The sequence below is a fragment of the Lampris incognitus genome, chromosome 3, assembly GCF_029633865.1.
Source record: "Lampris incognitus isolate fLamInc1 chromosome 3, fLamInc1.hap2, whole genome shotgun sequence".
Lineage (NCBI taxonomy): Eukaryota > Metazoa > Chordata > Actinopteri > Lampriformes > Lampridae > Lampris > Lampris incognitus.
This window is the reverse complement of record NC_079213.1, coordinates 23,872,358-23,886,330: the sequence shown is the minus strand read 5'-3', so window position 1 is coordinate 23,886,330 and position 13,973 is coordinate 23,872,358. Positions and strand designations below refer to the sequence as shown.

General features: G+C 48.0%; 1 protein-coding gene across 1 annotated transcript in view; it reads right to left on the bottom strand.

Moving 5' to 3' along the window:
* LOC130108961 (copine-8) overlaps positions 1 to 13,973 on the bottom strand; it is a 136,050-nt gene that overhangs the window by 70,265 nt on the left and 51,812 nt on the right. Inside the window, exon 6 of the mRNA XM_056275622.1 lies at positions 8,193 to 8,269. Within this exon, the coding sequence (XP_056131597.1) occupies positions 8,193 to 8,269 (77 nt within the window). The remainder of the gene's footprint in view (positions 1 to 8,192; positions 8,270 to 13,973) is intronic.

The following is a 13,973-nucleotide window of genomic DNA, read 5'->3' as shown; positions in this document are numbered from 1 at the left end:
TACTCCTAATGAGTAGGTTGGCGCCTTGCATGACAGCCTCCGCCATCGGTGTATGAACATCGTGTGTGTGAATGTGAGGCGTACACTGTAACCCAACTCATGCCCACAAAGCCTGCCCGAAACCTGGGTGTCATGATTGATGACCAACTAACCTTTACGGCTCACATGGCCTCAATTGCTCGGTCATGCCGATTTGCCCTGTACAACATCAGGAAAATTAGACCCTACCTGTCTGAGCATGCAGCTCAACTCCTGGTACAGGCTCTTGTAATATCAAGCATTGACTACTGCAACTCCTTACTGGCAGGTCTCCCTGCATGCATTTCAACCTCTACAATTGATCCAGAATGCGGCAGTGTGTCTGGTCTTCAACCAACCCAATACAGCACAAGTCACTCCGCTGTTCATATCCCTCCACTGGCTCCCAGCAGCTGCCCGCATCAAATTCAAAACCTTAATGCTCACTTACAAAGCAGCAACTACAACAGCTCCCACCTACCTGAACGCCCTCATTCAGGTCTACACTCAGTCCCACTCACTACGTTCTGCCAGTGAAAAGCACCTGGTACTTTCGCCACAATGGGGCTCTGAGTCACTAGCCAGACTCTTCTTTTCGGAAGTTCCCCCGGTGGTGGAACAAGTTACCAAACTCCATTTGATCCACTGAGTCCCGCTCCATCTTTAAGAAGAAGCTAAAGACCCAGCTCTTTCATGAACACTTCCACACCTGATGGTATTAAAAAATTCACTTCTATGCACCCTATGCATTGCCTTTGTACACTGCCTGTTGGCTATATCCTGTCGGACTTGAACCTAGTTTTTTGGCACTTACTTGCGTTTTTGTCCCCTGACTAGATCCTTGCTTGTGTTGTATTAACTCTCAGATGTACGTAGCTTTGGATAAAAGTGTCTGCTTGATGAAATTGTAACACTGTAAAGTGCTTTGAGTGGTCAATAGACTAGTAAAGCACTATAGAAATGCAGTCCATTTAAATAAGCAGGCGAAAACAAAGTAGGGCAGTAATGCAGGCCTTTCTGCATGATATTTTAAATCCCGAGTACAAAAATTCAGCTGGTCCAGGGTGTTGGCTGGTATGAGTAACTTGGGGCAGCACAGTGGCTACCAAAGTCGCCTCACAGCAAGAAGGTCCTGGGTTCGAACCCCGGGGTTGTCCAACCTTGGGGGTCTGTCCCGGGTTGCCCTCTGTTTGGAGTTGGCATGTTCTCCCCATGTCTGAATGAGTTTCCTCCGGGTGCTCCGGTTTCCTCCCACAGTCCAAAGACATGTAGGTCAGGTGAATCTGCGTACTAAATTGTCCCTTAGTGTGAATGTGTCGGCCCTGTGATGGACTGGCGGCCTGTCCAGGGTGTCTCCTCGCCCCCCCCCCCCCGATGACTGCTGGGATAGGCATCCCCGCGACCCCAATTGGGGTAAGCGGCTTGAATAATGGATGGATAACTTGCTGGTATCCCTGAGATGGCACCCGCCCTTGACACCGAGTGTCACACCGCCTCCCATTGTTACTTGGTTGCTTTGGAATTTTCTTCCTGGCATCTAAATAATTCAAGGTCAGCCGGTTGGCCTAGCTGTGAGAGAAATTATGAGATAATGACAGAATCTCACAAGTGACCTGGTGCAATTCTGAACTCGACATGAGTCATTTTTTGAAAAAAAAAAGTTCAATAGGATTGCCAACTTCTTTATTATCTGGAGATGGTTTCGGTCTAGAGGTTAGAAAGGTTGGCTTGTGACCTGTGATGCATCACCATAATGTACCAAGGTATCTTTTCAGATCCAAAGTACAAGACAGAAACTGTAACGGATACTTCTCCTTGGTGCGAGTTGGAGAACAAGTGAAACATGGTAACTGGAAAAGGGGATGCGTAGTTTGAATTTACTTTTTATCATTTTACATTATAGTCTGCAAATTTGTCGTCAGTAAGACTCCCTTATGAAACCCAGCCACTGAGGATGCACAAGCCAGTGCATCCTTAGTGCCGGTCCCAAGCCCGGACAAATGGGGAGGGTTGCGTCAGGAAGGGCATCCGGTGTAAAATCTTTGCCAAATCAAATATGCGGATCATAAATAAGACTTACATACCGGATCGGTCGAGGCCCGGGTTACCAACGACCGCCACCGGTACTATTAACCAGCAGGGTGTCGGTGGAAACTATGCTACTGTTGGGCGAAGGAGAAGGAGAGGAGGAAAGCATGTCCAGAGGCAGCTAGAGAGGAGGAAGGGTAGGCATGTGGAGGTGAGAGTTGGAACTTTGAATGTTGGCACTATGACTGGTAAAGGGAGAGAGCTGGCTGACATGATGGAAAGAAGAAAGGTAGGCATACTGTGTGTGCAAGAGACCAGGTGGAAGGGGAGTAAGGCCAGGAGTATCGGAGGTGGGTTCAAACTCTTCTACCATGGTGTGAATGGGAGGAGAAATGGGGTAGGGGTAATTCTGAAGGAAGAGTATGTCAAGGGCGTGCTGGAGGTGAAGAGAGTGTCAGACAGAGTGATGAGTATGAAGCTGGAAATTGAAGGTTTATTGCTGAATGTTATCAGCGCATATGCCCCGCAAGTTGGGTGTGAGATGGATGAAAAAGAAGAATTCTGGAATGAGTTGGACGACATGGTGGAGAGGGTACCCAAGGAGGAGAGAGTGGTGATTGGAGCGGACTTCAATGGACATGTTGGTGAAGGGAACAGAGGTGATGAGGAGGTGATGGGAAAGTATGGAGTCAAGAAGAGAAATGTGGAAGGACAGATGGTGGTCGATTTTGCGAAAAGGATGGAAATGGCTGTGGTGAATACATATTTCAAGAAGAGGGAGGAACACAGGGTGACGTACAAGAGTGGAGGAAAGTGCACACAGGTGGACTATATCTTATGTAGAAGGCACCATCTAAAAGGGATTGGAGACTGCAAGGTGGTGACAGGGGAGAGCGTAGCCAGGCAGCATCGGATGGTGGTCTGTAGGATGACTTTGGAGACCAAGAAGAGGAAGCGAGTGAAGACACAGCCGAAGATTAAATGGTGGAAGTTGAAGAAGGAAGACTGTTGTGTGGAGTTCAGGCAGGAGTTAAGACAGGCACTGGGTGGTAGTGAAGAGTTGCCAGATGGCTGGAAAACCACTGCAGAAATAGTGAGGGAGACAGCTAGGAAGGTACTTGGTATGTCATCAGGACAGAGGAAGGAAGACAAGGAGACTTGGTGGTGGAATGAGGAAGTACAGCAAATTATACAGAGGAAAAGGTTGGCAAAGAAGAAGTGGGATAGTCAGAGAGATGAAGAAAGTAGACAGGAGTACAAGGAGATGCAGCGTAAAGCAAAGAGAGAGGTGGCAAAGGCAAAGGAAAAGGCGTATGGTGAGTTGTATGACAGGTTAGACACTAAGGAAGGAGAAAAGGACTTGTACCGATTGGCTAGACAGAGGGACCAAGCTGCAAAGGATGTGCAGCAAGTTAGGGCGATCAAGGATAGAGATGGAAATGTGCTGACAAGCGAGGAGAGTGTGCTAAGAAGGTGGAAGGAATACTTTGAGGGGCTGATGAATGAAGAAAATGAGAGAGAGAGAAGGTTGGATGATGTAGGGATAGTGAATCAGGAAGTTCAGCGGATTAGCAAGGAGGAAGTGAGGGCAGCTATGAAGAGGATGAAGAATGGAAAGGCAGTTGGTCCTGATGACATACCTGTGGAGGCATGGAGATGTTTAGGAGAGATGGCAGTGGAGTTTCTAACTAGATTGTTTAACACAATCCTGGAAAGTGAGAGGATGCCTGAGGAGTGGAGAAGAAGCATACTGGTACCGATTTTCAAGAACAAGGGCGATGTGCAGAACTGTAACAACTACAGAGGTATAAAGTTGATCAGCCACAGCATGAAGATTTGGGAAAGAGTAATAGAAGCTAGGTTAAGAGGAGAGGTGACGATCAGCGAGCAGCAGTATGGTTTCATGCCACGAAAGAGCACCACAGATGCGATGTTTGCTTTGAGAATGTTGATTGAGAAGTATAGAGAAGGCCAGAAAGAGTTGCATTGTGTCTTTGTAGATTTAGAGAAAGCTTATGACAGAGTGCCGAGAGAGGAGGTGTGGTATTGTATGAGGAAGTCAGGAGTTGCAGAGAAGTATGTAGGAGTGGTGCAGGATACGTATGAGGGAAGTGTGACAATGGTGAGGTGTGCGGTTGGAATGACAGATGGGTTCAAGGTGGAGGTGGGATTACATCAAGGATCGGCTCTTAGCCCTTTCTTGTTTGCAATGGTGATGGACAGGTTGACGGACAAGATCAGGCAGGAGTCTCCATGGACGATGATGTTCGCGGATGACATTGTGATCTGTAGCGAGAGTAGGGTGCAGGTCGAGGAGAGCCTGGAGAGGTGGAGGTATGCACTAGAGAGAAGAGGAATGAAAGTCAGTAGGAGCAAGACGGAATACCTATGCGTGAATGAGAGAGAGGACAGTGGAATGGTCAGGATGCAAGGAGTGGCGGTGACAAAGGCATCTGAGTTTAAATACTTGGGGTCAACTGTCCAAAGTAACGGGGAGTGCAGTAGAGAGGTGAAAAAGAGAGTGCAGGCAGGTTGGAGTGGGTGGAGAAGTGTGTCAGGAGTGATTTGCGACAGAAGGGTACCAGCAAGAGTTAAAGGGAAAGTTTACAAGATGGTTGTGAGACCAGCTATGTTATATGGTTTGGAGACAGTGGCACTGACGAAAAGACAGGAGGCGGAGCTGGAGGTGGCAGAGTTGAAGATGCTAAGATTTTCACTGGGAGTAACGAAGAAGGACAGGATTAGGAACGATTATATTAGAGGGACCGCTCAGGTTGGACGGTTTGGAGACAAAGCAAGAGAGGCAAGATTGAGATGGCTTGGACATGTGTGGAGGAGAGATGCTGAGTATATTGGGAGAAGGATGCTGAATATGGAGCTGCCAGGGAAGAGGAGAAGAGGAAGGCCAAAGAGGAGGTTTATGGATGTGGTGAGGGAAGACATGCAGGTGGCTGATGTGACAGAGGAAGACGCAGAAGACAGGAAGAAATGGAAACGGATGATCCGCTGTGGCGACCCCTAACGGGAGCAGCCGAAAGTAGTAGTAGAAGACTCCCTTATGAATAAAGGATTCCGGTTCCGAGTTTGCCTCAGGCATGGCTGAGGGCTTGATTTGGTGGGATGGGGGGCATCAGATGCTGGGGCCAAATTCTCCACCTTGTGTATAAGATTCTTGTATCTCATTTGCAAATAGTATTCAATCCCTGATGTGCTGATGTCTCAGCAGAATAAAGAGAAGAGGAGACCCAGTATAACTGGCCCTGACTGCTTCCTCTGACATGTGGCTAGCTGACAGGCTTCCAACATCATCTCATTCACTCAAAACGCACCCAATTTGTCCTCAAAATACACAATAACTACAGGCTGAGCTCAACCACATATCAAGTTTAAGAAATGCATTCCTGCGTCTGAATCACTTAATGTCTACTTAAAAGCTACAGATTTGTTATGTTTTTTTAATTCTGAGAGCAATATAAACACACGGTTGATAAATTAAAGGAAAACCCAACATAGAGTGTCTTAGTAAGGTGTTGAGCCTCCAGGACAGCTTCAATGCTCCTTGCCATAGATTCTACAAGTCTCTGAACTCTACTGGAGGGATGGACACCATTCTTCCAAAAGACAATCCCTCATTTGGTGTTTTGATGATGGTGGTGGGGAGCACCGTCTGACACGTCGGTCCTAAATCTCCCATAGCAGTTCAACAGGGTTGACATCTGGTGACTGTGAAGGCCATAGCGTATGATTTACATCATTTTCATCCTCATCAAACCATTCGGTGACCCCTCGTGCCCTGTGGATGGGGGCATTGTAATCCTGGAAGAGACCACTCCCATCAGGATAGAGATGTCTCATCATAGGATAAAGGTAAATAACTCTGTATTGATTTGCAGTGTTGGGGATGAGTTGTTGCCTCAAGTGAAGGAGCTCGAGTATCTCGGGGTCTTGTTCATGAGTGAGGGTAGGATGGAGTGGGAGATTGACAGACGGATTGGAGCAGCATCAGCAGTAATGCGGACGTTGTCCCGGACCGTTGTGGCGAAGAGGGAGCTGAGCCAGAAGGCAAAGCTCTCAATTTACCAGCCAATCTTCGTTCCAATCCTCACCTATGAGCTTTGAGTAGTGACCGAAAGGGTGAGATCGCGGATACAAGCGGCTGAAATGAATTTCCTCCGTAGGGTGTCTGGGCTCAGCCTTAGAGATAGGGCGAGGAACTTGGACATCCGGAGGGAGCTCGGAGTACAGCCGCTCCTCCTTTGTGTCGAAAGGAGCCAGTCGAGGTGGTTCGGGCATCTGATTAGGATGCCTCCTGGGCGCCTTCGTTTGGAGGTTTACCGGGAACGGCCAACTGGGAGGAGACCCCGGGGTAGATCCAGAACTCGCTGGAGGGACTACATGTCCAATCTGGCCTGGGAACGCCTTGGGATCCCCCAGGAGGAGCTGGAGGGCATTGCTGGGGAGAGGGACGTCTGGAGTGCCCTACTTAGCTTGCTGCCACCGCGACCTGAGCCTGGAGAAGCAGCTGAAGATGAGATGAGATGATTTGCAGTGACCCTTCCCTCTAAGGGGACAAGTGGACCCAAACCATGCCAGGAAGATACCCCCCACAGCATAACAGGGACCCCAAACCCTCTCACTGTAGGGGTCAATCATTCAGCTTTTTCCTTTAATGTGTCACCCGTCTTTATATATACGGCAATCTGTGCCGTGTGCAAAGTCAGCCTTACACAGTCTCAAACATACACTCACACAGAAACACTTGGTTACAGATGCCACATGCTCATAGGACCAGCTGCTCAACAAGCATAATGAACAAGATCCACGCAAGAATACTGTGTGCGTGTGTTGGTTCGCTTCCTGGCTTAGTTTGCCTTAGAAGGAGAACAAGGATGTCACCAAGACTTTTCTGATTCCAATTAGTGAACAGCAGCAGCAGCTATTGTGCACAGAGCCACAGTAAAACCAATGACGTGTGCCCGGTGCCTTGTATAAACTCTAAAAATATTCTACAGCCACACACTTAACTCTGTTCGAGGGCTAGTTTTTTGTATGTCTGTCTATTTTATGATCATTTTGATTTATTTTTTTAATCTCCATTTCTGTTTACATCTATTTTGCTGAAGCAACCGTGTCAGTTCTCCATCAAAAAAAAAAAAGTTTCACCTGAACACATCTGAAACTAGGAGCCTGTGATCTGCACTCAGACAGCAATTCCCCCACCATTGGGTTGAAAATGCCAATATTTATCTCCAAGCGTTTAACGGTTGTGGCCTTAGCGTCTTGTTAAATGCCACTTCAGTGGGCCAGCTGTGTTACGGGTCTCACAAGGAAAGCCTTTCAACACTGGGCCACACAAGTTCGATTTTTCACAGAAAACCAGACTGAATGTGAAATACGATGAAGGGGGTTAAACCGGGAACCATGAGAAACTGGGGGACCACGTGACATTCCTTGCTGGAGGAGGGCTCCTTCGCAGGGCAAGTGGGATGTAAAATACAAAGGCATGTTTTTTTTGGGGGGGGGTTGCCCCTTTTTCTCCCCAATTGTATTTGGCCAATTACCACACTCTTCCGAGCCGTCCCGGTCTCTGCTCCACCCCCTCTGCCGATCCGGGGAGGGCTGCAGACTACCACATGCCTCCTCCGATACATGTGGAGTCACCAGCCGCTTCTTTTCACCTGACAGTGAGGAGTTTCACCAGGGGGACATAGCATGTGTGAGAGGATCATGCTATTCCCCCCAGTTCCCCCTCCCCCCGAACAGGTGCCCCGATCGACCAGAGGAGGCACTACTGCAGCAACCAGGACACATACCCACAGACACGGCCAATTGTGTCTGTAGGGGTTGCCCGACCAAGCTGGAAGGGTAACACGGGGATTCGAACTGGCGATCCCCGTGTTGGTAGGCAACGGAATAGACCGCCACGCTACTGGCACGCCACACAAAGGCAAGTTTGAGGGTTTCCAGAAACTCTACTCATCCATCCATTCAAGCTCACTGTTTGTTAATGTGCACCAAACCTGGTGCATTACAAACAGCGGGTTGCAACTATCATGTAACTCTCATAACTCTGGTGAAAATGGGGAACACTGCAAAGCGTTCACCATTTTCTCCACAGGGCTGTGGGTGCACGCAGACCTACTTACCCCAGCGCTTTCTCCAAACGGCTGCCCAAAGACCCAACCACCTCCCCGAGAGTACACTGGGCCTGGCCCAGAAAATCCTAAGGAAAAAAAGAAAGGGACAAGAGAGAGAGAGAGAGAGTCAACCCACAATAAGAAAGTGATGGATATACAGATAGATAGATCTAGTACAAGAGAGACAAAACCGAGAGCATAAGAAACATTCGTTGTGAAATTAAACGAGGTCTGCACAACAAAAATACATAAAATGGAACAAACAATACAAAAATCAACAAAATCACAATCTACAGAAAAAATCACAAACCACATAATTGATTTCATACATTGATGTGTACACGCACACACACACACACACACAGGGCCTCAGGAGGCTACCGCGGAAACATGGCACAGTTAAGCCTCTCTCCTCCAGAGACACAGCGTGATGGGAATGCCAGTCAATACTGGCCACTGTCCTGAATATCCCTGGAGCATCTCCGAGCCACGCTAACATAACGGATGAGGTTTTCTTCCTTCTCTGGTCATTACTCTGTCCATCTGTCCGGGCTCTCTTGTCTGTCTTCCTGTGTCTATTCCTATGTCTGCCGGCATGTCAACTTTCCTGACTATCAGCTTGTCTGTCTCCAAGCCCGAATCATTTGTCTACGGGTCAATAAGTCTGCCGACCCATCTATTTATCCATTTCTCAGGCTGTCTGTCACTCTGACTTTGTGTCGTTTTCTCCGACAGCCTGTCTTCCTACCTATTTGTGTGTCTGTTTTCCCATCTATCCATCTACAGAGGGATGCAGAGGAGTGTGAATGAGTACACTCTCTATAGAGACGACGGTGTGTGTGTGTGTGTGTGCTCTCCTTCACTGGTTACGTTTCCCTCCATTCCTCTCTCATTCTCACTCAGTTTCCCCGGATGAGCCTGCTTATTTCTCCCACGTTAAGACTCCATTTAACGGACCGACTCTCTGGGATCGTCCCCTGAGGCGTGCGCCAAGGGTGGATTATTAAGCCATCTCGAAGCCAACGTGCCTCTCTTTCTGTCGGAGTTTATTGATTTCTGAGAGAACCAGAGAAAGGCTGGTGGGGCGGGCAGAGTGAAGGAGCAAAATGGGACGCAGAAAAAAAAAACAGTACACGAGGGAATGAGAGTATTTGAATGTGCGAGAGAGGACATGAGTGAACAAGGAGGGTGGGGGGGGGGCGGACAGGAAGACAGGAAAATGAGAGAGATCGGATCGAAGTAGCAGGAGCAACCACGTGAAATGATGAGAGAAATATCCAGAAAAGGGGGGATGGACTGAACTAAGCTCATTGCCGAGGGACTGGAGTTAATGCTCCCCTTCGTCATCCTCGCCACATTCTCGTCACTGTACGGGTAGAAATACGCAATCTGCTGGCGTGATATGGCGAGGAGAAATGAAGCGAGGCGCGGCTTAGCGTGCTTCACCTCAGTATGATCTCAGCCTTTATGTGGGGATTGCGTCTCTTCCCCGTGTTCCCCTGGGTTTTCCCCTTTGCACCGTCATCCCCTACCCCACAGCGCCACGTCGGAGGGTGATTTGAAGGCTTTCAGTGGCTGATAGGTGTGAATAGTATGCATGAGGCGATGGTGTGTGTGGGCCTTGCGATAGACGTGCAACCTTTTCAGGGTATCTGCATCTCTTCCACTCCCGAAGTATGCAGAGATACTCTCCAGCAAAACTGGACCCCTGAATTACATTTGAGGGAGGGGTGTAGAGAATGAATGAATGAATGACAAAGTCGTAAGGGCGATACGATTTTGTGAAAGGAATAACCTCATAAATTCAAATCTGACTCGGGCTCCTGTACCTGGAAAACCGTGTGTGTGTGCATCACAAGTCGCCATGCATTTTCTTTATTAAGCCTAATGCGACATAATGCTGGCCACATAAGACAAACCATAACTGACCCCGACGGCTGAACTAATGGGTATACAGAACTCTAATGAAGACAACATCACCGTCATATCCATTATCCAAACCGCTTATCCTGCTCTCATGGTCACGGGGATGCTGGGGCCTATCCCAGCAGTCATTGGGTGGCAGGCGGGGAGACACCCTGGACAGGCCATCACAGGGCCCACCCTGACCCCCCCATATACACAACACACATTCACAACTAGGGACAATTACAGTCGATTCACCTGACCTGCATGTCTTCGGACTTTGTGAGGAAACCAGAGCACCTGGAGGAAACCCACACAGACAAGGGGAGAACATGCAAACTCCACACACAGGACGACCCCCAAGGTTGGACTATCCTGGGACTCAAACCCAGGACCTTCTTGCTGTGAGGCGACCGCGCTAACCACTGCACCACCGTGCCCGCCCTGAATTATCCCCTCCAATTCTTACATCTATTTATTCTCTTGTGGTCACAAAATGGTCCTTTGAATCCTCGCAGAAAACGCCATGAGACAAAGAAGGATGTAATTTCCCCTGATTTCAGCGTACTGCCGACATGGCTGATTGCAGTTATGTGGCACCATCACACCCCCTTTTTCTTTCATCATAGGGTTTCACTGACGTTTCTCTCATCTTTTGACTGCTAGTATCCAAGTTGAGTGGATTGATCATTGGAATGAGTACACAGGAATTTTTCATGGTAAAGGCACAAAATACATCTGTGGCAGAACGTGCAGTAGGGAGCGGTAGCAGTGTTTTGTTTATAGGGAACCTTACGTTGAATAGGTTAACTACTGAAAGAATTAAATGCAATGCCATGATAGCTGGAATACAGCAAGACAGTCAAAAAAAACATTCGTTGGTATTAAATATCACTGCAGGTTTCAAAGGTGTCCTCTATTCTCTGTCTTCGTGTTTCTATTGTCGTTTTACGTTTGCTCTCCCATAACCTTGCTCTATTGCCTATTGCGTTTGAAACAGTTTGGGTAAAGCATGCGGCTGCGTATCCGTGTCCTCTCCTATGCGGGCACTTCCGTTAGGCCAAGAACTGAAAACCGGGGCATCTGGGTAGCGTAGCGGTCTATTCCATTGCCTGCCAACACGGGGATCGCCGGTTCGAATCCCCGTGTTACTGCCGGCTTGGTCGGGTTTCCCTACAGACACAATTGGCCGTGTCTGCGGGTGGGAAGCCGAATGTGGGTATGTGTCCTGGTTGCTGTACTAGCGCCTCCTCTGGTCGGTCTGGCCTGTTCGGGGGGGGAGGGGGAACTGGGGGGAATAGCGTGATCCTCCCACGCACTACATCCCCCTGGTGAAACGCCTCACTGTCAGGTGAAAAGAAGCGGCTGGCGACTCCACATGTATCGGAGGAGGCATGTGGTAGTCTGCAACCCTCCCTGGCTCGGCAGAGGAGGCGGGACGGCGACCAGGATGGCTCACAAGAGTGGGATAATTGGTCAAGTACAATTGGGAGAAAAGGGGGGGGGATCCAAAAAAAAAGAAAACCCAACTGTTGAACTGAAGGGTAATAAAACAGCTGCAGTCTTTATCACACACACACACAAAATCTAGGGGTGTCACGATTTCAATTCTATCAGAACGAGCTTCGAAATCCAAAGTAGGATCAGTGATTCTCCCTGTCTTTATTTTTTCTCCACCCCTGCTTACTTGTGGCGTACGTCCTAAGAAAGAAAAAAAAACAACAGTTGAAAGACGATACAGAGTAGACTACCAGTAGGCTGAAGCTGCATTCTTCAAGACACCACGGCCACTGCACGACAACCTACCCAGGAGATTGGTTAGTAGACACTTTTTAGGCCACCTTTTCTAGGCCCCTCCCCAATTGGGGTGAGCAGTGTGGTCCCTAAATAGGGCTGCTCAGTCACATGGGGGTCTGCCGAACGCATCTGCCACTCAATCCCAGCTGCTAGCGACCATATACCCCGTGCTGCCGATGTGCAGGGCTCTGACTAGGTGCTCCCAGGCCAATTCTACCCTGCTCCCAGCACCAGACACCCCAACGCCACCAGACTTTAACCTGATATTGTACACCATGTTCAGAGGTGGAGACCTACACAGGGAGGTTTTTAGAGTGTCACAAGGGATGCACAATCCTCAGTAGCAGTCTTTGCCATGACAGGTTGGTCCTGGTGGCAAGGGCTTATACCCATGACGACCAGTCACTCATCATGACTGCAGGAGGCTGCCAGAAACGCCAGACTGTTGAAGAACTGCCTAATGTGTGCTGCCAAACACGTTGCTTTTCTCTCGGGATGTGCTCCCCTAGCCTTTGTCTCAATAGATTTCCCACAAGGCAGCGGGGCAGTGATTGACCATGAACAGCCTCTGGGGACCACTGCAGCTCCGAGATCCCCCCCCCCCCCCACACACACACACACACACTGTTCAGGGTTATTTAGGGTTAGGCCATATTTCCTTCTCTTTTATGAATCTAGTTTTAGTTCAGCAGTTTGTAGTACCGACAGTTCCCATGAAAATACTTTATAACGGATTCCCTTATTTCAAACATTTGAACTAAGACTTTCCGATGAAGGGAAAAATCAACTAGATGGTAGTCACACTTTGATTTACAACCTTTATTTGGTAACTAGGGGGACTGCAGGAGATTAACTGCATGTGCACACACTTGCCATGAAGAAATAGGATATAGGTAATTTTCCACATGAAAACCTATTATATTTGACTGTTATGAGCAGAATAGACGGGGAGTCATAGTTTATGGCCAGACACAGAAGAGTCAGCGTGTTGGAGGTCAAGGTTATTTCAGTGAGACGACAGCTTGCTGTCACAGCGGATTGAAATCCCAATTTCTGGTCGAGGGATGTTCTCTGTCACCAATGCCCTCACAATCAACATCAACTTGTCTGCAAAAACCATTATAGGCAATCTTGTTTCATTTTGCTGGTGTCTGTTAAAAGATACAAAGTATAGGCTTGGACAAATTGAAGTTGAAGGTATAAAAGGATAGAGTACTTTCTTCAATGAAACTAATTGGAAAGGGGACTCTGAGGGTGTTATGAATGTAGCTGATTTTAATATCTCTGATGTGAGCACTATAACAATGCATCCTCTAGTTTAATAGCCGAAGAGAGAGCCACATACACTCTACTTATCCGCACATGTCGAAAACAACGATGGTATTTCATGTATTTACATCACTTTGAGGACTGTTTTTGTGTTCTAAGATCAGTTTTCTGTTGTTGGGGACTGTGGCATGGTTGGGAGATTGATCTGCCCCTTTAAACGATAATCCCCCCCGATGCTGCAGCAGAGACTGCAGTATTGCTGTGCATCAACAAAGACTTAACTCCTCTCCACTGCTGTTTCTAATTACCATTATGCTAATTGAAAACATGGGGCAGGAAGGATTAACAGGAAAATCAGTGTTTATTTGATTTGCTCAATAAACCAAGGGCCGTTAAGGGACTCTGCCAATAGAGTGGGTGACAAACGCACTCATTCTAATGGGCAGATCACTGTTTTGTAAATGGCATGAAGCTAATGGGAGTTAATGACAAAAATGTGGGGGAGTGTTCCATATACACACACACACACAAAAATTGTGTGTTTGGAAACACCCTAAAAAATGTGCATGCACGCACACATGCACACACACACACACACACACACACACACACACACACACACACACACACACACAGTACAGCTCTAAAAAAGTGTGCAGAGTCACACCGATATGCAAATCAAAAAGTTGAAAGTGTGCTGGGGGTAGAATTTCTTAATGTCAGCGGGTGCATGACGGACAACAAGCTGTCACTACATTTAGGAAAAATGGCATACATACTCTATCTGGGTTTCAAAAGGTCCCCCAGTGTGAATGTTGT